The sequence below is a fragment of the Vulpes lagopus genome, chromosome 9, assembly GCF_018345385.1.
Source record: "Vulpes lagopus strain Blue_001 chromosome 9, ASM1834538v1, whole genome shotgun sequence".
Lineage (NCBI taxonomy): Eukaryota > Metazoa > Chordata > Mammalia > Carnivora > Canidae > Vulpes > Vulpes lagopus.
Window position 1 is genome coordinate 95,805 of NC_054832.1, and position 25,002 is coordinate 120,806.

The window sequence follows — 25,002 nt, forward strand, 5'->3', positions numbered from 1 at the left end:
CATTGGGTGCGGAGTCTACTTAACAACAACAGAGGGGATCCCTGGGTGGCGCAGTGGTTTGGCGCCTGCCTTTGGCCCAGGGCGCGATCCTGGTGACCCCGGGATTGAGTCCCACGTCGGGCTCCCGGTGCCTGCTTCTCCCTCTGCCTGTGTCTCTGCCTCTCTCTCTATCATAAATAAATAAAAATTAAAAAAAAAAAAAGAATTAAACAACAGAGTGCTGGGAGAGGAGGAGGAACATTTGGTGCAGGATTATATACGTTCTTTTTAACATGAGTTACAAAGCATTAGACAAAAGACATTTCAGAGAGTTACAGCGCTTATTTTAAGCTTTTAGTAGATGTAGAACTGTATGACCTTAACCTTCTGGGAACCAGGGAGGTTTCTGTTTTTGTTTTACTCTTCTCTTTATGTTTGGATTCCTCCCTTTTAGGTTATTAATAAATGAAGCGAATGTTACAGGCTTGTAGAGTTGTCTCCGGGAGCGGAAGAATGTATTTTTTTAAGACACAAAAGGGGGAAGTGATAGTTTATTAAATGAAGGTGAGAACAGAAATCAAGCTCTCTAGAGTGAGAGGGACCTGAATCAGCTGGCACTGGGCACTTTTATACAAAACTGACCAGGGAACTTAGACTTCTTGGTGTCGCCTTTGAATACCTTCTAGCTGATGTTTAAGACAAACCAGGTGGTCTGCTCATGCGCCCGTATCTCTGGGATTTGTAGAGGTTGGTCAAGCAGCGGCTTTCCCGGTCTCTCCCCGCCGGCCCGTTACTCCCGGATGTAGAACGTGTTCCCAGGAGAGACTGAGCCCGCGCTTGGACTCTGACAAATGTTAAAGTGTAGCTTCCCTGAGAGCCCCTACAGGGCCCACAAGCATTAAAAAGTCGGAATTTTCCTTTGTTTTATGGATTTTTTTCTCTGAAAAATACTCCGTAAATTTTGAATTTCGTATATTTTCCACTTCACACTGGCTTCCATAGGCGCGAGAATGAAGTCTTTTGCTTTTCATTGCTTGATAGCAGTCTGTCCTTTTCCAGCTACTATCACTTTTTATTAAAAGATTACGTAGGCAATGTTCGTAAATTCCAATATTTAAGAATTTTTTGCGAACTTTTCATTACAGATTTCTAATTTTGACCATCTTCCCGCCGAAAGCACCTGCCGGCGCCCGCCGTCCTCGGGCTCAGTGTGCCCCGGGCAGCCGCACGGAGCGTGGCGTCTCCTTAGGGACTCCGCGTGTCCCGCCCGCCCGGCGGCTCAGGGCCCCGCCCCGGCTCCACACAGGCGGCGAGCACCGCGCGGGCCGCCCCTCCGACCTCGGGGACGCCCGGGAGCCCGCGCTCTCGCCGGCCGCCGGCGGGGCCACCGAGTCTCCGGACCTCCGCCGCCTAGAGCGCCGCCGCCGCCCGGAAGTCGGGGGAGGGATTTCCGGCCCCGCCTCTGGGCGGAGCCGGCCGTCCTGCGACGGCGCGCGGCGACCGGAGAGACCCCCGGGTGGGGAGGACCCGCGGACGGGAAGCCGTGACACGGACGCCCCGCGGTGGGTGCCGGCCCCGGGGCCTGGGCAGGGCGGCGTGGGCACGGGGCGGGGGCCGCGGGGGCGGCGTGTGGCGGCCGGGGTGGAGCGCAGCGGGCCCTGGTCGCGGGGCGGCCGGGCCGGCGGGGTCCCCGTGCGGGCGGAGCGACGCCGGCCTCGCCCCTCGGCCCGCCCAGCGCGCCGAGTCTCAGGCGGGGGAACCGGCTCCTGGAGGTCGCGGGGCGCGCGCCTTCCGGCCGACCGCCCCAGTCCCCGAGGCCCCAGGGCTTGCGCGGGAACCTTGCGTCCGCGTCGGCAACGGTTCCGGTAATGACACGGGCCACGCGGGAACTCCCTCTGCGGGGTCCCCGCCGGCGGCTGTGCCGTATGCCCGGGTTGCAGGGCTTCGCAGCTGCACACGGAGGTCCAGGGCGTTCAGGTTACCGCAGGTTCGGTCTGTGTCCCGGACGTGGCCCCACATATACTGAATGAGAAAAACGAGATGTGAGGAGTGTAGAACGTTCGAGAAGGGCACATCAGCCGCTGGGGAGGGGAGCTGAGCCGCTGGCTGGGAGTGTTTCTCCAGAAGTCCTTCTTTGCCTTTGAATCTTGAGCCACGTGACTGTGCCCTCATTCAGTGACGGTGAGGATGATTTCAAGAAATTTAAAATAAAGCGAGTGAATATTGCAAATGTTCATTTGTGTGGTGAAGACCCCCCACCCGCGGAAGCAACCCCTGCTCTGTCCTGCTGCTACCGGACAGGCACCTTAGTCTGTGCGCTCCTTGCTTTGACGCTTGTCCGCACCATTCCAGGGAGCACCGGTTGGTTTGTCCTGATACAGAAACGTGGCCCCTGTGCCACCGTCAAGCAGCCACGGCCTCGTCTGTACCCCACGACCCTGCTTCTGAGGTCGGTCCACACCTTTACTTCATGTTCTCCAAATTTCTAACCAGGCATTGCCTAAGCCCGCTTCCCTGGGCCTTGTTTAAATGCCTGCCTGCCGCTGGGTACTGCTTCCTTGCTCCCTCCTGTTTTGTCCTGGTCTCAGCCTGTCAAAAGCCAAGGATTTGGGTGGACCATCCCTTGTGGTTCTTACTGTGATTGCAGAATGCTCTTCAGCGACAACCGTTAGGAAGTTTTCAAAAAAATAAAGGTTACTTAGAGGGCCTGCAAATTAGCACACCTGGAGGCCACAAGGGAGGTTTCAGGTAATGAGAAAGACAGGTGCAGTGGCCAGGGCTTCTGCTTTTATTGGGGTCAAGGGTGGAGACCTAGGGTTTCATGGGCTCACTCTTTATTGGTGAATTTAGAACAGAGTAGAGTGGCACCTGTGTGGCTTATTTGGTTAAGTGTCTGACTTCAGCTTGGGTCATGACCTCAGGGTCCTGGGATTGAGTCCTGACTCAGGCTCCCTGCTCAACAGGGAGTCTGCTTCTCTCTCTCCCTCTGCCGCTTACCCCACTGGTGCGCACTCACACTCTGCCTCTCTCTCTCAAAAGTACTTAATAAAATAAGAGTGGGAATTTCAAGTACAGAAAAAGAAAAATAACAAGTGGACCAAATGGCCAGTAATCAGAATCAACCAAGATCTCTAAAACAAAGGAGGCTCAATCAGGGGAGGCGGCCTGGCTCTTTAGGGAGTCCAGTGGCTGGCATTTATTCCATCTTTGACATGGATGCCTGCATGCAGTGCATGCTTCAGCAATCAGAGCTTAATTCAGGCACTTGGATTACAGAAAGCCAAAACAACTGTCAGGGCTTCTACACACTACCCAGGAGGCAGGCACCGTCCACCGTGGGCTTCTTCCAGCCTTTCCTGACTTGTCTTCCCCATCCTTGAAAGACAAAGAGGTGATCGTCACTTGTCAGTGGTGCAGCGTGATAAGGGGCCAAGGGACATTGCCACAATACAGGTGGGCCACTGAGCAGGGCATGGTGCATTTGCAGACACAGGGCAGGGAGAGGTGGGGGAAATACTAACTTGGTCCATAGGGGGACCTGACGTATCAGTGAGAGAATTATATCTCCTCAGGAAGATTTAGAGCTGGAGATGAGCCCAAGTTTGGGAATCGTCACAGGATAAGGTTGTTGATTCCTTCCTTAATCAAGGAAATCCATGTAGGTTTTTTTTTTTTTTTTAATTTATTTATGATAGTCACAGAGAGAGAGGCAGAGACAGAAGCAGGCAGAGGGAGAAGCAGGCTCCATGCACCGGGAGCCCGATGTGGGATTTGATCCCGGGTCTCCAGGATCGCGCCCTGGGCCAAAGGCAGGCGCCAAACTGCTGCGCCACCCAGGGATCCCGAAATCGGTGTAGGTTTAAAAGTAAGCCCTGGTGAACCAGCACGAAGAGATAAGGAGGAGCCTGGGAGGAAACCACTGTTAAAGTGGGAAGGCAGGTCGGGGATAGAGACAGGGATACCTACTATAGATACTGCCGGGAGGGCACAACTCAGACACCATGATGACCGTGTTGCGGCTCTACTGTGAATGGATCTGATGGTCCACCTTCAGGGCATTGTGTCAGGAATGAGGGGTAGACCTAGCGTGGTGGGTGTAGGCTCTGGGGCTGTTCTCCTATCATGGCAGGCCTGGGCCATTCCAGGATACCCATGGGACACTGCTCACCTTGCCCTGAGATCACCATCTTACCTCTTCCCTGAGACCCAGCACCAGGTCTACGTCAGGTCTCAGACTATAGGGGTAGAAGAGACCTCTGCCAGGTGGAGGTATGGCTCCCTGGAGCTAGCCCCTCTGTACACTCACCTGCATCCTTGCTGGTCTCCAGGTCCCAGCCATGCCTAGCCTCAGAGCTCGGTCTGAAGAGGCAGAAATGGAGCCCTCGGTTCCTGGACCATCCCCTTGGATCCCTGCATCCCAGGCCTGTGTGAGTGATGCTCCTGCTGTGACCCATGCTGGATCTACACTCCGTGATCCCCACTGCTGTGGCTACACTGAGCCAGGAGCCACCCCCCCTCACCATCAGCAGCCAGGTACTGGGAGCAAGTTTCCCACTGGTGCCCTCATTCTGGAGGGACTTTGTCTGCGTCACCCTGTGCTTACCTCCAAGAGACATCTATATCATTGTGAGGGATGGGCTACCCCATGGACTTGATGGCCTAGGCTAGAGAGTAGAGAGGAATTGAGCCTGGCTCCAGGCTGTCCTGGTGCCTGGGCAGGACACTGGGTTTCCCCACTGGACATAGAGAGCTATGATGTAATGGGTCACTGGCTGAGCCCTGCCCAGCCCAGCCACCAGGTTGATGGTGGTCCCCTGCTAGAGAGTAGAGAGGAATTGAGCCTGGCTCCAGGTTGTCCTGGTGCCTGGGCAGGACACTGGGTTTCCCCACTGGACATAGAGAGCTGTAATGTAATGGGTCACTGGCTGAGCCCTGCCCAGCCCAGCCACCAGGCTGATGGTGGTCCCCTGCACTCAGGGTACTGCCCTAACTCAGGCTGTGATCCTGCTCCCTCCTGGCTGTATTCATACTACCTAACCACTCCCCTCCACTTTGGAATTCTACTAGACCGTCCTTTCCTGAGGAGCCCCCAACTAGCTTGCCTTTTTTGTGGCCCTATCAGCAGTGATTAGGATGGTCACTCAGTGTAAGCCTCCCTCACTGGGATCTGCTATTTTACTGGAGGCACCTCTTAACTACATGACCTATGGTTTATAATCAGGATATCTGGACAGAAGACCCTGGTCAGACTCTGTGGCCAGGGAAGGTTGGGCTAATGGCAGTGTTGGTTCGCAAACCTTGCGAACTTTACAGGTATAACTTAAACTGGCCTCTGTATACAAAGGGAAAGGAGAGTCTGAAGAACAAGGCAGGACACCCAGGTTGGTAGGTGACAGGTTTTTTGTTTTTTTGGGTTTTTTTTTACGATTTTATTTATTCATGAGAGACAGAGATACAGGCAGAGGGAGAGGCAGGCTCCCCACAGGGAGCCTGCTGCAGGACTCGATCCCAGAACCCCATGATCATGACTGGAGCCAAAGGCAGACACTTAACCACTGAGCTACCCAGGTATCCCTGTAGGTGACAGTTTAATAAGCAAGGGAACTTATTTAAGAGGCTTGTCTTGGAAAGCTGCAATATGAATGAACCCTAGCACCCACCTACAAAATCTTAAAAGTTGATAGAGTGGCCTTAACTGGATTTAGTTACATATACTGTCTAGATGGTGTCAGCACCACATCATTGTCTCAAGGCTGTGTCCTTGGGGCAGCTTCTGGGAGCAGGGAAAGCAAGCAGAATGTATGTTCAAGGACAGGGAAAGGTTGAGGAACCCGGTCACCTGGATCCAGCTCATGAGTCAACCAGTGGTCACATCCTCTTGATGTCCTCCTTTAACAGGCAGAGATGGTACAAGGCAGTCCTGGGTATGTTGGAGCAGGAGAGTATTAGGGGATGAGAGACATCATGAGGTCCCAAGAAGTGGCCCTAAGAGGCAGGCCTGCTGATGACCACCCCAGACAGAGGCAGAATGTGAACCAAAGGGTTAAGGGTATGCTGGGCAGAGAATGGTGGGGGAGGCCAGGCCCTCTTCCATTAAAAAGAAAAACAAAACAACACCTAGGTTGATGGTAACTCATGTTTAAAAAGCCACTGTGGAACAGAATATTGGAGTACGTAGCTCAAAATACCAAGTCCTCCACATAAACATTAAAAACAAACAAAAAGGGGGCAGCCTGGGTGGCACAGTAGTTTAGCGCCACCTTCGGCCCAGGATGTGACCCTGGAGACCCGGGATCAAATCCCACGTTGGGCTCCCTGTGTGGAGCCTGCTTCTCCCTGTGCCTGTGTCTCTGCCTCTCTCTCTCTGTGTGTGTCTCTCATGAATAAATAAAATCTTAAAAAAAAAAAAAAAAGAAAGAAACTGCAGCACCAATTTTGTCAAGAATCTAAATCTAGAAAACAGGTTTACAGCAATCAGGTGAATGCTAAATCAAGAATAAAAGGCCACTTAAAAATGGTAGGAAAGCTTTGTGGTGTTTTTACTTGTTTGTGCCCAAACACTCCCTGGCTCAGTAGCAGTCTTAAAATGAGCATCTTGTGTTACCAGTGTGGGATCATGGTCCCTCATTCCAAAGGGATCAGATAAGACCTTACTCAAAAATAATTTCGTCCTAACCTGTGGGGGATTGGATAAAGGGTTGATGCAAAGCACTTGTTTCTGTTTTGCCTAACTCAAAACTTAGGGCAGAAAAGCATGGGTTCAAAAACATTGTAAGGAGGGACATCTGGGTGGCTCAGCAGTTGGATGTCTGCCGTCAGCTCAGGGTGTGATCCCAGGATCTGAGGATTGAGTACTGAATCGGGCTGTCTGCAGGGAGCCCACTTCTCCCTCTCTCTGTGTCTCTGCCTCTCTCTGTGTGTCTCTCATGAATAAATAAAATCTTTAAAAAAAAAAAAAAAAGGTAGGGAAGTTGAACAACACTATAAATCAATTAGACCTAATAGACATGTATATACATAAATTCCACCAAAGGAGTACATATTCTTCTTAAGTGTACCTGGTCATTCTCCAATGTAGACATTATGTTAGGCCACAAAACAAATCTCAATATAAAAACAGTTGATATCATGTAACATATTATCTTCAGTCAACCACAACCTGAAAAGTGAAACATTCACAAATGTATAGAAATTTTTAAAATATACTTTTGGGTATCCCTGGGTGGCTCAGCAGTTTGGTGCCTGCCTTTGGCCCGGGGTGCAATCCTGGAGTCCCGGGATCGAGTCCCACGTTGGGCTCCCGGCATGGAGCCTGCTTCTCCCTCTGCCTCTCTCTCTCTCTATCATGAATAAATAAATAAATAAAACTTTTTAAAAATTTAAAAATAAAAAAAATAAAAATCTGTTAACGTGTGGGTCAAGAAAAAAAATCACAAGGGAAATTTGAAAACACCTGCAGACAAATGAAAACAAACAAAAACTTCCAGTATGTAAAGGCAGTGCTGAAAGGGAAATCTATAGCAGTAAATGGATACATTAAAAAGAAAGAAAGATCTTAAATCAGTAACCTAACTTTACATCTTAAGGAACTACGAAAAAAATAAACTAAACCCAAAGCAAACAGAAGGAAGGAAATAAGAAATATTAAAGGAGAGATAAATGAAATAGAAGGTAGAACGTTAGAGAATCAAAAGTTGTTTTTTAGGAAATATAAAATCGACAAACCTTTGAAGACATAAATAAAACTCAGAAGTGGACATTACTACTGATCTTACAAAAGTAAACAAGAGTTTAAGAGAAGACTGTTGGGGGATCCCTGGGTGGCTTAGTGGTTTAGCGCCTGCCTTTGGCCCAGGGCACAATCCTGGAGTCCCGGGATCAAGTCCCACGTCGGGCTCCCAGCATGGAGCCTGCTTCTCCCTCTGCCTGTGTCTCTGCCTCTCTCTCTCTCTCATAAATAAACAAACAAATAAATAAATAAATAGAAAAGACTGTTGACAGCTGTGCATTGACAAATAATTTAGATGAAATTCCTGAAAACAAACAAAAATTACCAAAGTGACTAAAGAATAAAATATTGCACACATGGGATGTAACCCAGAACACAAAGGTTCAGCATAACAAAACCAGTCACACTAATAGAATGAAGGAAAAAGACCCATAATAATCTCATTAATACCATCCATAATCATCTCAATTGATGCAGAAAAAGTATTTGACAAAATCAAACACCCTTTGTGATAATTAAAAAAAAAAAAAAGGACCACTCAAAAAATTCAATATAAGCTAACCTCCTTAACATGATGAAGGGCATTCATGAAGAACCCGCTGCTAGCATTATATACAATAGTGAAAGATGAAAATCTTTCCCCCTAGTGATCAGGAAGGTATACCTGTTTACCATTGCTATTCAGCATTGTACTGGAAGTTCTAACCAGACCAATCAGCGAAGAAAAAGAAAAGACGTTCAGATGGAGAAGGAAGATAGAAACTATCTCTGTTTCAAAAGGACATGATCCCATATGTAGACATCACACAGAATCCATTAAAAAGTAGAAGAACTAATAAATTTCAGCCAAGTTTCAGGGTACAAATCAACACACACAATCAGTTGTTTCTATGTACCGGCAATGACCAATCTGAAAATGAAATTGAGGAAGCTTCACTTAAATAGCATCAAAAGAAAAAAAAATAGTGGCACCTGGGTGGCTCAGTCCATTAAGCAACTGCCTTCAGTTTAGGTCATGATCTCAGGGTGCTGGGATCTACCTCTACGTCAAGCTCCCTGCTCAGTGAAGAGTCTGCTTCTCCTTCTGCCCCTCCCTCATCTCTTTCTCTCCCTCCCTTTCTCAAGTAAATAAAATCTTTAAAAAAGAAAAAAAGTATCTGAATAAATTTAACCAAGGAAGTGAAAGCTTGTTTGCTGAGAATTACAAAGCCTTGACAAAAGAAATTAGCAAGTACCTAAACAATTGGAAAGATGTCAAGTCCATGGATTGGACGTAATAATGTTACAAATGTCTGTGCTATCCAGAGCAATCTAAAAATTCAATACAAATCATATCAAAATTCCAGCAGCGGGGGCACCTGAGTGACTCAGTTGTTGAGCATCTGCCTTTTGCTTAGGTGGTGATCCCAGGTTCTGGGATCAAGTCCTGCATCGGGCTCCCTGCATGTAGCCTGCTTCTCCCTCTGCCTATGTCTCTGCCTTGCTCTGTGTGATTCTCATGAATAAATAAAATCATTTTTTAAAAATTCCAACAGCTTTTTTTGCAGGAATTGAAAACTTAGCCCTCAAATTCATAAAGAATTACAACTCTAAACAGTCAAAACAAGCTTGAAAATGAAGAACAAAGTCAGAGGACTCATACTCACCAGTTTCAAAAATTACTACAGTGTCAATAATAAAAATTTTTTGTTTTGTACTGACATAAAGCTAAACATAGAGATCATTGGAAGAGAATTGAGAGTCTAGAAATAAACCTAGACATCTGTGACAAATCGATTGGCAACATGGATGTCAAGACCATTCAGTGAGAAAGATAAGTCTTCAACAGATGATGCTGGGACAAGTGGATATCCGTGTGCAAAAGAATAAACTGGGGCCACTACTTCACACCAAAAATTAATTCAAAATGGCCCAACAACCTAAGTAAAGAACTGAAATCATAAAACTCTTAGATGTAAATTTTCATAACCTTGGGTTTGGCGATGGATTCTTAGATATGACACTGAAAGCATGAGCAATAAGAGAAAAAGATGGGTAAGTGGGACTTTATCACAATTAAAACTTTTGAGTATCAAGGGACCTTATCAAGACAGTAAAAAGACATTCTATTGAATGGAAGGAAACCTTTGCAAATTGTGTTTCTGGTAACAGTCTAGTATCCAGGATATATAAAGAACTCCACAATAAAAGGCAACCCCAATTTTAAGATAGCAAAGGACTCGAGGAAACACTTTTCAAAAGAAAATAGGCAAATGACCAACAAGCACATGAAAAACTGCTTAGCTTCAGTAGTCTTTTGAGAAAAGCAAATCAAAACCACAATGAAAATACCACTTCATACCCACTAAAGTGGTTGTAATACTTAAATATGTAACAAGTGTTTCAGGGTGTAGAAAAATAGAAACTCCCATGCATCGCCTTCCGGTCCCTACTCCATATGCAGCCAAAGGAGGGTGAGAGGGTCGCTGGGTCAGTCACTGGGAGTAGTGGGGGGCATAGTGTGCTTTGGGCCATCCTGTCCATACCCTTGTTTCCCATAGCAGCCTTCCTGTCTGTCCCTGCAGTCCTCAGTGAACTCTTCCCTCATTATTCCTAACAGCCCAGCATCATGTGGACATTTCCTAGACACCCCAGAGCCAGGGCTCCTAACCTGGGGAGCTCTGAGGCTCACAGAAGAACAGGGTCAGCCCATGTGCAGCATATGATGATGGGCCTACCTGAGGGTCAGCAGGAGGGTAAAGCATGGTCCCCATATGTTGTGCCAGGCACATGGCTGAGTTCCAAGGAGAGTCTGACACAAACTCCATTCAAAGGGCAAGAAGTGTGCAGGAGCCTCCACATGTGTGGGCATGGCAGGCAGATAGGCTGAGTGTGAGGCTGTGCCAGGTCTGCATTGACATCATTCTGGTGGCTCCAGAGGGAACAGAAATATCCAGAACAGGCAGGGACGCAGTGCTGTTTTGTTAGGTCCTAGAACTCCCAGGAGGGGAGAGGCGATGTTAGCGTGGACTGAGGGACAGGTCAGAGGACAGCGAATCCAAGGAATCACGGGGAGGGATGTCCACCCACTTACTCTGCACCACTGACTGTGGCCATTCTCAGGACACGGAGCCCTGTCAGGGAGCAGCCAGGCTGCACAGGAGACAGCAAGAAGGGGAGGTGATCAGAGAAAGTCTCTCCAGTGAAGTGTGTTTGGCCAGAAACCAGGAAGAGGTGAAGGAGGGAGGGGCGTCTGGGTGGCACAGTTGGTTAAGTGTCCAACTCTTGATTTCAGCTCAGGTCATGATCTCAGGGTCCTGAGATCAAGTTTCTTGTATTTCTTGTACATCTCTGTGCTCAGCGCATAGTCTGCTTTAAGTTTCTTTCTCCTCCTGCCCCTCCCTTGTCCCCCACCCCGAAATCAGTAAATCTTAAAAAAAAAAAAAAAAATGAAGGAGCATGAGGACCATCTGGGGAGAGTTCCAAGTGGGGCAGATCTTAAGGTAAGTGTATCCATCGTGCTCAGGGAACAAGAGCAGGGGTGCAGGTGAGCTCAGGAAGGGCCTGGGCAAAAGGTGAAATACTCTGATGTCGCTAGGATGTCCCTGGACAGGAGGGGTAGGTACGAGGCCAGGTAAGCTTCTCAGCATCCAGGCAGGGAAAGATGGCAGCAGAGTGGTCTGGGTGTCTCCATTTGAATGAGACAGAGACTTAAGATCTGCATTCAAGTGAGATCCAGGGGAGTGATGTTTTCCTTGTTCCTTCGGGTGTGAAGAGAGTGGGGGAGGTGACAGCCCTTCTGACTGATGAGGAACCTTATGCACATTTCTGCCTTCAGAAAGATGGACACAGCAGCTTCATCATTGTACCAGGGCAAAGACTGTCCAGCTAGCAGCAGCCAGAATTGCAGGTTTGTGGGGGGGGGGGGGGGGGTAAGGGCTGCCTAGGTAGGGCAGGGCACAGTCTCTGAAGCCTCCTCTGTTGAACAGGACAGAATCTGTTGCTTCTCTGAAGGGAACAGGCCCCTCTGCACCTGCCGGCAGAGAGCCCACCTCTCCATACTGGTGACTCCTGAGGCAAGGCCTGAATGCCATTAGTTGGTGCTAAGAAAACTACTGGCGCAAGAAACACAGTGGGAAAGACCAAAGGGCGCAGTGATTAACAATACAGCATGAAACGTATAACGTACAGGGAGAGTGGCGAGCACTTGGACTTGAGGCACTCCAGGGAGAGCTGGCAGGACTTGCTGATGGCCTGCAGTGGGAGAGGGGAGGTGCAGCTGAGAAGCACCTGGGATTTTGGTTTGAACCAGGAGGGAGACGAGCAGTGATTTTCTGAGACATGGGTCAGGGGAGCAAGCATCAGTCTTCTAGTTTAGGGCTCCGCTGCCTCGTCCCCTTGAAGCCCTCCCAGCCCCTCCCTGGTCCTCTTGAGTTTAGGGACTACCACCCCTAGTGGGTCACGCATTCCCAGATGTGTCATCTGTATTTTCCTGTTTCCTTCCAAGTGACTTTGTTTGTCATTTCAGATTGGGACACCAGGACTAAGAGCAAGGAATTTCTTCAGAAGAAAGAAGTTTCTGAGAATTTGGAATCACAGGAAGAAATATCAGAAAACTATGCCAGTGATTTTTCCCAGGTGCCTGAGCTTGGAGAACTCTGTGATGATGTACTGGAGAGGGATTGGGGAGCCCCTGACAGTAAGAGACGAGTGCAGTCACTCTACCAGGAGGGGGGCTTCACTCCAATGGCAGTGCTCCTTAGGAGCCCCTTAGAGAAAGGGCTGGGCTGTGATGACTTTGTAAGAAGCTTCAGTCTGAGCCCAAACCCAATGGCATCTCAGGGAATTCCTACAGAAGAGAGGCCACATCTGTATGACATGTGTGGCCACAGCTTCCAGCACAGTATGGACTTAAGTAGCCATGAGGAGCATCACATAGCTGAAAGCCCACTCATATGTAATGATTGTGGGAAAACCTTCAGAGGAAACCCTGATCTTATTCAGCATCAGATAATCCATACTGGACAGAAGTCCTTTGTATGCAATGAATGTGGAAAATCCTTCAGCCAGAACTCATTCCTTAAAAATCATCAGAGATCTCATGTGAGTGAAAAACCCTATCAGTGCAGTGAATGCAGGAAAACCTTCAGTGTGCACTCAAACCTCATTAGGCATCAGATTAATCACAGCGGAGAGAAGCCTTATGTGTGCAGTGAATGCGGAAAAGCCTTCAGCCAGAACTCAAGCCTTAAGAAGCACCAGAAGTCTCACATGAGTGAGAAGCCCTATGAGTGCAGTGAATGTGGGAAGGCCTTCAGGCGGAGCTCAAACCTCATCCAACATCAAAGAATTCATTCTGGAGAGAAGCCGTATGTGTGCAACGAATGTGGGAAGGCCTTTAGGCGGAGCTCAAATCTCATTAAACACCACAGGATTCACACTGGTGAGAAGCCTTTTCAGTGTAATGAGTGTGGGAAAGCATTCAGCCAGAGCTCACATCTGAGGAAGCATCAGAGAGTTCACACTGGAGAGAGACCTTATGAGTGTAATGAGTGTGGCAAACCATTCAGCCGGGTCTCCAACCTCATTAAGCATCATAGGGTTCACACTGGAGAGAAACCCTATAAGTGCAGTGACTGCGGGAAGGCCTTCAGTCAGAGTTCAAGCCTCATTCAGCATCGGAGAATTCACACTGGAGAAAAGCCTCATGTATGTAATGTGTGTGGAAAGGCCTTTAGTTACAGCTCAGTGCTCAGAAAGCACCAGATAATCCACACAGGAGAGAAGCCGTATGAATGTAGCATCTGTGGGAAGGCCTTCAGCCACAGCTCAGCCCTCATTCAGCATCAGGGTGTGCACACAGGTGACAAGCCATATGAGTGTCGCGAATGTGGAAAAACATTTGGTCGGAGCTCCAACCTTATCCTTCACCAGCGAGTTCACACCGGAGAGAAACCCTACGAATGTACTGAATGTGGAAAAACCTTCAGCCAGAGTTCAACTCTCATTCAGCATCAGAGAATCCATAATGGATTGAAACCCCATGAATGTAACCAGTGTGGTAAAGCCTTCAACCGAAGCTCAAACCTCATTCACCACCAGAAAGTTCACACTGGAGAAAAGCCGTACACGTGTGTTGAATGTGGTAAGGGCTTCAGCCAGAGTTCACACCTTATTCAACATCAGATAATTCACACTGGTGAAAGGCCATATAAGTGCAGTGAGTGCGGGAAGGCCTTCAGTCAGCGTTCAGTCCTCATCCAGCACCAGAGGATCCACACTGGTGTGAAGCCCTATGACTGCTCTGCATGTGGGAAAGCCTTCAGCCAGCGGTCAAAGTTGGTCAAGCACCAGCTGATCCACACCAGGGAGTGAAATGGAATACAGCTCCATTCTGACTCCTCTGGCCATGTCCTGGCTTCATTCACCTTCCAGACTTGAAGCCAGATTCTTGCTACCCTCTCCCCCTCACATCCCACTGTCCACAAAGCCCAGACCCTCCTTCCCCTACCATCACTCCTGCCTCCTATGACCCTGTGGTTCTTGTTTGTTTTGCTTGTACATTTTGTTACCAGACTCCCACAATTGTTAGGAGGGGAAAGATGATAGATGCTGCGTATTCATGAATAGAGTTTATTACTATAATCAAACAGAACCAAAAAAGTAAACTGACATTTGGTTCAAAATAACCACAGTAACTCTTTTCTTTGGCAATTATTCATAAAGAGTGAATTCTGGTGTCTATGGTTATAATTGATACTCTGCTTACATAAAAATCAGATCGAGAGATTTTCAGGTCTGATTGTAGTCATCCTTCCACAGAAGTGGTGTGTACTCATTACCACCAGTTCACTCTTTCTTGTCCCCCCCATGTACCCACTAGGTGCAGGATTCCTGCCCCCTGTCCTTGTACCTGAGTCTAAGGTCATGCCTTATGGTCCCACTCAGGGCTGCTGCACAATTACACATGCAGCTATTTCCCACCCTCTGGCTTTGCACCTTACGGTCCTGGTTGTTGGCCTCACAGAGCCCTGCCCTCTGCTTACCCCTCCTGTTCTCACAAGCTCCCAGGCCCGTTCATCACCAGACATTTATAGAGCACCTGTGAGCATCCGTAGTAGGTGGGGACTGACCCCTCAGTTTCCCAGAGTGTGCCTTTCTCCATGAGCAGTGGGGGTTGGCCCAGAAACAACACATCTGCCACTAGAAAGGCCCCTAGATGCCAGCCCAGCAGGTCTCATCTGGGGGGTGTCCTAGGGTAAGTGGACGGAGAGGCCCCTCCTGTGTTTTTCCAGGAGGAAGGGCATTAACAGGCTGATGTAGTTGGGTGTGCAGTTAGGGTAGGATGGTAAGGGCTTGGCTTCTGTTCTTTCAAGGAAGTAGGAGCAAGGCCATCAATTGCAAATGAGGAAGGAGAGGTTTGAAGGGAAGTCTGAGACAGTTAGCTTAAGGGTGCACAGGTCAGGCTGGGGTTACACTGGGCTGCCTCCCCTTCTCTGAGAGGCCATCAGAGTAGCCATCACTGCTCACCCCACTTCAGCCCCACCTTCCCAAGGAAACACCCTAGATGAGAAACTGCCACATTTGCAGTTTTGCTGATAGCATTGCTGTGCTAACCCTCCAGCTCACTTGTTCCTCTTTCTGCCCCATGTAGACCTCCCTTTTCTTTCTTACTGTCAGGCAACCCTCTCTGGCTTCACTTTCCCCTTTGTCCAGCCTGAGTCCATCCTTTTCTCCAGTAAATACTTGTTTGATGCATACTACATGCCATTTGCTGGGGACACAGCAGGAAACAAGAAAGAAAAACGCCTGTCCTGAGGATTTTACATTCCATTGGGTAGAGAAAATGGCCTAATGGTTATGATTGTTATTTAGCAAAAGAAAGCAAGAAATAAGGTATGGGTTTTTTGAAGGGGTCTTTTAAATGAGGCTATCAGGGGCCTCCCCAAGATGTCCTTTGAGTTGACAACTTGAAGCAAATGAGAGAATGACCAGTGAAGATGGGAAGTGGGGGATGACACCAGGAATAGCCAGTTTTGTTAGGAAGGCAGAGCTGAGTAGTAAATTAGGAATGTGCACATTAAGAGCTGTGGAAGGAGGAGGTACAAGCTACCCACATAGGTCACCAGGTAGCTCCCTCAGCATCCAAGCTCCCGTTTTGGGAAAGTGAAAACCCTGGGGTCTTTTTTATTGAAGGCACAGTTTGAATACACTCACACAAAGGAATTAAAGTCACAAGATTACTGCACACAGATCCCAGAAGCAAGGGGCCAATGACCCAGAGGAACGGTGGTCCACCATCCCAGGTCATGAATGAGAAGGGAATAGGGTAGCAAGCACCTATTATTCAGGAATTGCTTAGGGTAGAGATCACTAAACTCAAGTTTTGTTTTGTTTTTTAAGACTTCATTTATTGGGGATCCCTGGGTGGTGCAGTGGTTTGGCGCCTGCCTTTGGCCCAGGGCGCGATCCTGGAGACCCAGGATCGAATCCCACGTCGGGCTCCCAGTGCATGGAGCCTGCTTCTCCCTCTGCCTGTGTCTCTGCCTCTCTCTCTCTCTCTCTCTCTCTCTCTCTCTCTCTCTCTCTGTGACTATCATAAATAAATAAAAATTTTTAAAAAAAGACTTCATTTATTTATTAGAGAGAGAGAGAGAGGCAGAGACACAGGCAGAGGGAGGAGCAGGCTCCACGCAGGGAGCCTGACACGGGACTCAATCCCAGGACTCCAGGATCACACCCTGGGCTGAAGGTGGCGCTAAACTGCTGAGCCATCCGGGCTGCCGCTAAACTCAAATTCTGATCTCAATGTCCACACTCTGGGTGTGTGTAGGGTTGTCCTATAGTAAAATGCCTGGGCAGTAACTAGAAAAAAAAACAGGCTTTTCTCATCACACCAGTTCAGAGGCCCCGAGCAAAAGCAGACCTCAAGTGTTCAAGAATCATCACAGGTCAGTATGGCCAGGAGTTGAGTGAGCAGAGGGAGAAGCAGATGGGGTGGGAGGTAATGGGCCATATCACAAAAGGCCTTATGGCCATGATAAGGACTTTGGCTTTTACACTGGGTGAAATGGGAGATGCTGGAGGCTTTTGATGACTCACATTTTAACAAGGTCATTGCTATGTGGAGAAGAGGCTCTGGGGCAAGCATGTCCTCTGTGTTCATCCCTCCTTTTGCCCCTTCCCCTGTCCTCCACATCATTGGGAGACTCCCACCCCCTTCCCCTGGGGCTGAGGCATAGCTGTGGGAAGCCACAGTCTAGACAAAGGAGTGTGTGTCAAGCTTCACCGGGCCTTTGTCCCTACCCAGTGTCTGGACAGATCTGACCAAACTTAGGGGATTGCTGCGGGCAGCCTGAGGAATTTTGATTTTGGAATATGTTTCCAAAGAGAACATGTGGAAAGCAGGTTGTCAACTACAATTTCTTTTGACTTTCATGATGTCCTTGGAAGTGTTTCTTGGGGAACAAGCACTAAGAAGCCTGGGTGCCCCCTCCTTGGGGCCAGCAGATTTGAAGTCATTGAAACCCTACAGGACAGGAGTGAGGTGTGTGCTGCAGCCTCACCCCCACCCACAGCAAATGCCCAGGCCAGTGCACTTCTGTTGCCCCTCAAGCCACTTTGGACCTGTGCTAGGATCCCTGCCCTGCTGACCTCATGCCCTTGTGGTATGTGTGGCATTGTCAGTCTTGACCACTGAACCGAATTTTGGGTGGGTGGGGGGTGCCCATCCATCCTGCAGGTAATGGTAAGAATCGGGTTTGGCACTGTGGGCAGGACAGCTGGACTGTGGTGCCCCAGGGCTCCATCTGCTCAGGCTTCGGCCACCCATCCTAGCCAGCGCAAGCCAGCCCGCACTGAGCCATGCCACACGCGCTGCACTCTTGAGTCCGACAGAGCCTTTGTTAGGGAGTAGCTGACCTAAATCACTCGATAATTAATTGTTGTTTAGGGACAGCAGTACGGGACGGGAGCCCTCCTTAAAGGGGCCCTGAGTTGTGTCTGATCCCAGGCCTATGCATACTTGAGACCAAGGCTGCAACGGACTCTAGCCCAGGGGAGAGACCTGTGGCCATTGGGTGGCCACTCAGAAGGAGCACATTTGCAAGGAGGAATTGGGTGGCATGCCAAGTGAGGCTCACACTCCAGAGAGCAGATGCTCCACTAGGACCCCTGAATACTGCTGGCGTCACAACAAAGATCCGGAGCCTCCGGGTTCTAGGGAAGAACACCGCTAGCACAGCCAAGAGATTGATTCAAACCCAGATTAAGCCTGTAAAGCAACTATTGCCAGGCACTAGCCCCTGATGATGCTGACCGGAGGTTCTCTGGAAGAAATCTGTGAACCCGAATGCAGCAGAGAGGACCACCCCGAAGTACATCCAGTGACCCCTCCCCCCACAGAAAGGAAAGAAACCCTGCATAGAAGGTGAAGCAACAAACCAAAACAGGCCCACAATTTGGCCAGCTGAGGGGATCCCTGGGTGGCTCAGCAGTCTAGCACCTGCCTTTGGCCCAGGGTGCGATTCTGGAGTCCCGGGATCAAGTCCCGCGTCGGGCTCCTGCATGGAGCCTGCTTCTCCCTCTGCCTGTGTCTCTGCCTCTCTCCCTCCCCCCCGTCCCCGTCTCTCATGAATAAATAAAATATTTTAAAAATAAATAAAGGGTGTTGATTTATGGCTATACCAGGGGATACACCACTGAATTTAAACAGGGACCCCTAAAAAAGCATAAGAGTTACTAAATATAAAATAGAGGACAGATAGATATACCTCATCTTAACAAAATTATTGCCTACATTCCTCATAATCATAATACACACTGCTCTTAAATAATATGTGGACACTCTTACCCAGTGAGTAATAAATTAAAATTTAATGAAGTCGGGGATCCCTGCATGGCTCAGCAGTTTGGCAGCTGCCTTCGGCCCAGGGCGTGATCCTGGAGTCCTGGGATCGAGTCCCGCATCAAGCTCCTTGCATGGTGCCTGCTGCTTCTCCCTCTGTGTCTCTGCCTCTCTCTCTCTCTCTCTCTCTCTCTCTGTGTGTGTGTGTGTGTGTGTCTCATGAATAAATAAAATATTTTTTAAAAATTTAATTAAGTCTTTGCTACTTATAAATTGGTTTGGCAGTATGGGTTCCCATGTGCGCGCGCACACACAGTTAATATAGTCAATATAGCCCTATATAAATTCAAACAGGGCATTCAAGGGTTGAAACCCATTATATAAGACCTATTTATAGAACCACCGCTTTTCCAATTAGCAGCCCAATTTGGCCTGTTCTTACACCTGGAAAGAATGAATGGTGCTTCACGGTGGATCACCGCAGTCATGATGCTATGGTCCATCTGGTGAGGCCCCCACACCCAGTGTTGTTGAAATTACGGGATCCATCCAATCAGCAACTGCCAAATCATTTGTGCTTACAGATTTGGGTAACAAGTTCTATTCAGCGCCTATTTCAACCTTTCAGCCACAGTGTGCCTTCATCTCTAAAGAAACATGATTTTCCTTTTCTTGGATGCCCATACGGTGCCTCAGCAACCTCACTGTCACATACAGTAGTGGCAGACGGGATCTTAACTGCATCCACCTTCCTCTGGGAACAGAGATGTGACATTATTGATGACATCCTCCTCCAAGGAGACTCATTTGATATTAATTTGTGTGTCACATATATTCAGGACACACAAGAGCTCATCAAAGGGACTGGGCCATTGTCCCCCAATGTACAAGCCCCTGCCTCTGCTATTAAGTTGCTGAAAATGGTTGTTAAGCCAAGGGCTGTTCCATCCTTGGAGCTTGAAAAACAGCCAGTAAGCTTGTCAGCACCCACAACGCCTTTAGATCTTTTCGAGGTTCTGGAGGCAACATGTTCCTCATTTACAAATTTTACCTAACCTCATTTATGCTGTTATTTGGAAAATGGCCCACTCTGCTTGAGGCCCTCTCCAAGAAAATCCTCAAGAATCCGTCCTGATTGCAATACCACATTCCCATTAGTATCCCCCAACAAGATTCCTTCAGCACAGGGGCTTCAGCAAACTCCTCTCGCAACTCCCAGAGTATCTGGACCACCCATGGTGGCCATAAGTTGTCCAAAGTCTTCTGGTCCAAGAAACAATCTTCTTTGCCCTCTACTATATGCTACAAGAGATATAATTGCTGGCCATGTACTGGGCCCTTCTAGAAATGGAGGCTCTCACAGGCCCTGAGCCTCTAACCATCTACCTAGCAGCCTAGTATGCTTTAGTTTGTGAAAGGCCCTGGCCTAGCCCTAGCCCTAGGCCTAGGCCTACCCCTAGCCCCTAAACCCTGACCCTAACCACCTACAGAAGGGGCAGCCTCCCCTGACCTCATCCTTTGCCAGGGGCCAGGCTGTTGGAGGGCAGCCCTCCCCAGACCCTTTGACTACCTGAGGAGCCTCTTGGGATGAGCTAAGTGAAAAGCAGTGGGAATTCACAGACTATACAAACAGCACACTGCCAACCATGATAGATGACGGAGCTCAGTGGGAGCTGCTGGCCCTCACTTCTTAACCAGCGCACCCCTGTTAAAGAACCAGATCCAAATGTCAGCATAGTTAGCCAAATTTCAGACAATTTTTTTACATTTTATTTATTTGTTCATGAGAGACAGAGAGAGAGAGAGAGAGAGAAAAGCAGGTGCACTGTGGGGAGCCCAATGCAGGACTCGAACTGGACCCCTGGGATCATGACCTGAGCCAAAGGCAGATGCTCAGTCACTGAGCCACCCAAGCCTCCCCAAATTTCAGACAATTATCTTAGCACTGGATGGCCTGGCTAATGAATTGCCACATCTGTACATTTTTACCAACTCTCATGCCATCACCTAAGAGTTGCCTCCTTTAGGGCAAAGAACTCTCAGAATCTCTTGCCTCACACATAGATGTCCCAAAATATCAAGGTCACAGATGACCCTACCCATACTCCGACCACAGTACAGGATCTCACCAGGACACCCTTATCCCCTCTGAAGTAGCTAAGGCACTCTTGTCCCTTCTCAGAATACACAATGCTGGGGTCTGGAAGGATTCAGTGGGATTTTCATCTCCTTCGTTAGCCTCAGGCTGCAGGTTGCAAGAGGGCTGTATAGCTTATTTAAACAAGCACTAATTCAATTAAATGAAATATGGTGTGTTTCAGTCATCACATATCACAGGTGAATTATAATGAGTGGTCTGGTTCCATTTTTTGATGTTTGCTGACAGCCCTGGAATCTCATCCCCATTATTCTCCATGCCCACATCTGGACAAGCTGATAAAAAAGCTGGGTGCTCTCTCCTTTGACACCAACATGAGATTCAAACCACCTAAGACTTCACCTATGCTTGGCAATCCTCCCACCCACCATACATGCTGACCACAGTAAATACCTAAGTCAATACCCCTTTCATGACTCTCCTCTCAAGCCATTTCAGACCAGTTTGAGAGGCTTTCCTTACTCTTCCCAGATTCCTCCATTATGTAATAAACCTTTCCATGCTTTCAAAAAAAAAAAAAATAGAAGCAGTAAGCACTCTGGCACCACACCTTCCACTCTGTCCTTTGGTTTATGGACATCAACAAATTCCTCTGTGTTGTGACTTCTCTGAAAGTTCCCTTCAACTTCCTGTTCTAAAACCTGGTCGCCCCCTGATCACACAGGTGCCCTGAAGCTTTCTCCCTCTTCCGTATACTGCTGGAACTGGAGGCTGGGAGAACGTTCTCCTTGCTTTATTTCCACTCCCAGATACGATTCCTGCCTTCAGCCAACAACCTCAATTCCTTTAAGAACAACAAAGCAGCAGCCCTAACAGCTGGTAGCTGGCCTGGTACAAACTGTGCAGAAGATCCACGTGCTTGGTAAGAGTCCTGCGAGATCTCCCTCATGTAACCCCACACAGTTTATGCTCTACAAGCGGGTCCTAAAACATCTGGGGTCAGACTGACGAGAGGGAAGAGTCTCCCCTAACGTCCACAGGCACCCCTCCACACAAGGCGAAGCTGGGAAATTCTGGAGCATGGTATGTGCAGAGCAGGGCCATGATCCAGCCCAATCCTAAAGCCTCCATGGCTCCAGAGGGAACTCCTGAGTCTGAGGGCAGAACAGACCTGATGGCTGAGAACAATGCAATCCATGCCAAGACAGCTGTGAAAGCAGCAGAGTCTTAGCTGGACCATTCCCCTGGGGCTTGGCGGGCAAGAGCCCGACAATCATCCGTGGCTACTAAGCTTCCCTGGAAGTAACAGGATGGCATGAGGGCAGCCTGGCTCCCGGGTACCCCATGTGGCTTATTCTCACGGTCTTTTGTGCCCATGGACTAGGCTCTGAGCCTTTCCACATGTTAGAATATCAGCTGAGATGACTCTCATATGGAAATTTTTTTTTTTCATATGGAAATTTGAACTAAGAAAAAGATGCCATCTCTGATAGTCTGTTATCAAGACTATGGAGGAAAGGATAAACTCCTGTAGCCCATCCTACAAAGAAGTCCTACAACTCAATTAGAAAACAACCCAATAAAAAATGGGCAAAAGATTTGAATGGACACTTCACCAAAGAATATATGGTAAATAGGCATAAGTAATAACACTCAATATCATTATGCATTAAAAACTACGTGGGTGGCTCAGTTGGTTGAGTGACTGACCCTTGGTATCAGCTCAGGTCCTGATCTCATGGGTCGTGAGATCAAGTTCCACCTTGGGCTCCATGCTCAGTGGAGGTCTGCTTGGATATTCTCTCCCTATGCCCCTCTTCCACTTGTGCACATGCTCTCTCTCAAATAAATACATCTTTAAAAAAATATGGGGATCCCTGGGTGGCTCAGTGGTTTAGTGCCTGCCTTTGGCCCAGGGCATGATCCTGGAGTCTGGAGTCCCGGGATCAAGTCCCACGTTGGGCTCCCGGCATGGAGCCTGCTTCTCCCTCCTCCTGTGTCTCTGCCTCTCTCTCTCTCTCTCTCTGTCAAGAAAAGAAAAGAAAAGAAAAGAAAAGAAAGAAAGAAAGAAAGAAAGAAAGAAAGAAAGAAAGAAAGAAAGAAAGAAAAATACTAGAACTCACAATATATTTAAAAAAAAAATGCAAATTAAACCACAATAAGACACCACTCTACATCCATGGCTAGTTTTTAAAACGACTACACCAAATGTGGGCATTATGTGGAGCAACTGGAGCTGTCACATTGGCTGGGAGATGCAAAGTAGTAAAAAATACTTTGAAAAGAGGCTGGCAGTTTCTTAAAAAGTTAAACACACATCTACTATACCACCAAGCCACTCTAGATATGAGCCCAAGGGTAGAGAATCCTAGGTCTATAATACTTGTATATAAACATTTGTAGTAGTTTTAGTTGCAAAAGCCAAAAAGTGGCAACCCAATGTCCACTAACAGGTAAATGGATAAACAAGTTGTGGTATATTCTTCCAATGGAATACTACCCAACAGTCAAAAAAAAAAAAAAAAAAAAAAAACCCAAACTATTGATATACGCAGCAATAAGGATAAAAATCAAAATAGTTTTTTAAAACTCAAAATAGGGGTGGCTGGGTAGTTCAGTCAGCTGAGCGTCTGCCTCTAGCTCAGGTTGTGATCCCAGGGTTCTGGAATTGAGCCCCGCATCAGGCTCCTTGTTCATAGAAATGCAGGGAAATGCAAAGTAAGCTAAGGTGACAGAAAGCAGATCAATCACCAGCAAAGGCAGGGGATGCATTTAAGGTAGATAGATGTGTTCACTATCTTGACTATGATGATAGTTTCACAAGCATGTTTTTATCTCAAAAATTTCCTTAAATTGTACATTAAAATATGTGCAACTGGGATCCCTGGGTGGCTCAGCAGTTTGGCGCCTGCCTTCGGCCCAGGGCGTGATCCTGAGGTCCTGGGATCGAGTCCTGCGTCAAGCTCCCTGCATGGAGCCTGCTTCTCCCTCTGCCTATGTCTCTGCCTCTCTCTCTGTCTCTCGTGAACAAATAAATAAAAATCTAAAAATAGTTTTAAAAATATCTGCCGCTTGGAGCACCTGGGTGGTGCAGTCAGTTGAGTGTCCAACTCTTAGTTTCAGCTCAGGTCAAGACCTGAAGGTCTTGGGCTCAAGCTCCATGTTGGGCTCTGTGCTCAGCATGGAATCTCCTTGAGACTCTGTCTCCCTCTTCCTCTGCCCCTAGCGTTCATGGTCTCTAATAAATAAACAAATCTTTAAAAAATATATATGTGCAATTTACGTCACAGAGGATCACCAGTGGGAATGCAAGATGGTGCAATCCTATGGAAGGGAAGTAGGCAATTCACAGCAAAAATGAATTATAAATACCCGCTAACCGATTTCTACGAATCTATCTCAAAATTAAACTGGCAAAACTATGCAAAGACTTGCACAGAACTATTCATCGTAACACTAATTTTAATAGCAAAAGATGGGAAACAACCCTCACGCCCAGTAACTGCAGACTAGTTGCACACGCTACGGTACATTCACGCCAGAGGGGGGGCATACTACCGCGGAATGGAATACAGAACATTCCTCAACACTGCGAATGAGAAGTCTCCAGGGTACTGGTAAGTGAAAAAAGCCAAAATGTAGAACAGTAGGTACAGGATGCTACTGTCTGGGGATCGAGTCCTATGTCGGGCTCGGTGTGAGGAGCCCGCTTCTCCCTCTGCCTGTGTCTCTGCTTCTCTGTGTCTCTCATGAATAAATCTTTTTTAAAAAATCCCATAAAAACCTGAAAAATTTGGGGCACCTGGCTGGCTCAGTCAGTGAATTGTGCGACTCTTGATCTCAAAGTTGTGGGTTCAAGTCCCATGTTGGGTGTACAGACTGCTTAAAATATTAAAAAAAAAAAAAACCTGAACAACTTTAAACCCTAAAGAGCAAAAGCAAAATGAAACAAATGAACCAGTATATAGTGTTAAGTCTTAACTCCACAGAAACAAATTATTTTACTGTAAAGCCGAGTAATATCCTAAATGGGATATATCCTAACAACAGAAAGAACTACAAAAGAATGTTAGACTTTTCAATAGTCATATTGTTAATAATGGAATTATTTTGACACAATTATATATAAAAAGTTATATATAACAATTATATATAAAAAGTATATATAACAAAGTTACTGTGTTAAGATAATCAGGATCCAAGATTTTTAATACAAGAGAAAAAGAGATACAAATATAAGTTAAACAAGTTAATAGCCCTAAATTTGAATTTGGAATATCAATGTGAACTCATGATATACTCTTACATTTAAAAACTTTATTTAAAAAAGTAATAATAATAAAATAAAAAATAAAAACTTTTTTCCTAGCT

General features: G+C 47.6%; 2 protein-coding genes across 3 annotated transcripts; one reads left to right on the forward strand and one right to left on the reverse strand.

Moving 5' to 3' along the window:
• Positions 1-1,184: 1,184 nt before the first annotated feature.
• LOC121498977 (proline-rich protein 2-like) lies at positions 1,185-2,451 on the reverse strand. Its single transcript, XM_041769413.1, has 2 exons — positions 2,447-2,451; positions 1,185-1,929 (listed from the first exon to the last, which is right to left on the reverse strand). The coding sequence occupies exons 1-2, from the start codon at positions 2,449-2,451 to the stop codon at positions 1,185-1,187; spliced, it is 750 nt and encodes a 249-aa protein (XP_041625347.1).
• Positions 1,429-16,139, forward strand: ZNF16 (zinc finger protein 16). Of its 2 annotated transcripts, XM_041768745.1 has the most exons (4): positions 1,439-1,541; positions 2,332-2,428; positions 4,308-4,512; positions 12,216-16,139. In XM_041768745.1, exons 3-4 carry the CDS (start codon positions 4,317-4,319, stop codon positions 14,060-14,062), a joined length of 2,043 nt encoding a protein of 680 aa, XP_041624679.1. In that variant the 5' UTR covers positions 1,439-1,541; positions 2,332-2,428; positions 4,308-4,316; the 3' UTR covers positions 14,063-16,139. The 2 variants fall into 2 exon arrangements, with proteins under 2 accessions (XP_041624678.1, XP_041624679.1); XM_041768744.1 differs by lacking the exon at positions 2,332-2,428 and having other exon boundaries at positions 1,429-1,541.
• The last annotated feature ends 8,863 nt before the right edge of the window (positions 16,140-25,002 follow it).

Bases quoted from the DNA above. Each gene is read 5' to 3' on its own strand.
- ZNF16 (XM_041768744.1), top strand. From the start codon at position 4,317: ATGCCTAGCCTCAGAGCTCGGTCTGAAGAGGCAGAAATGGAGCCCTCG. The intron at 4,513-12,215 runs GTACTGGGAGCA...TTGTCATTTCAG, and splicing joins CCCTCACCATCAGCAGCCAG to ATTGGGACACCAGGACTAAG.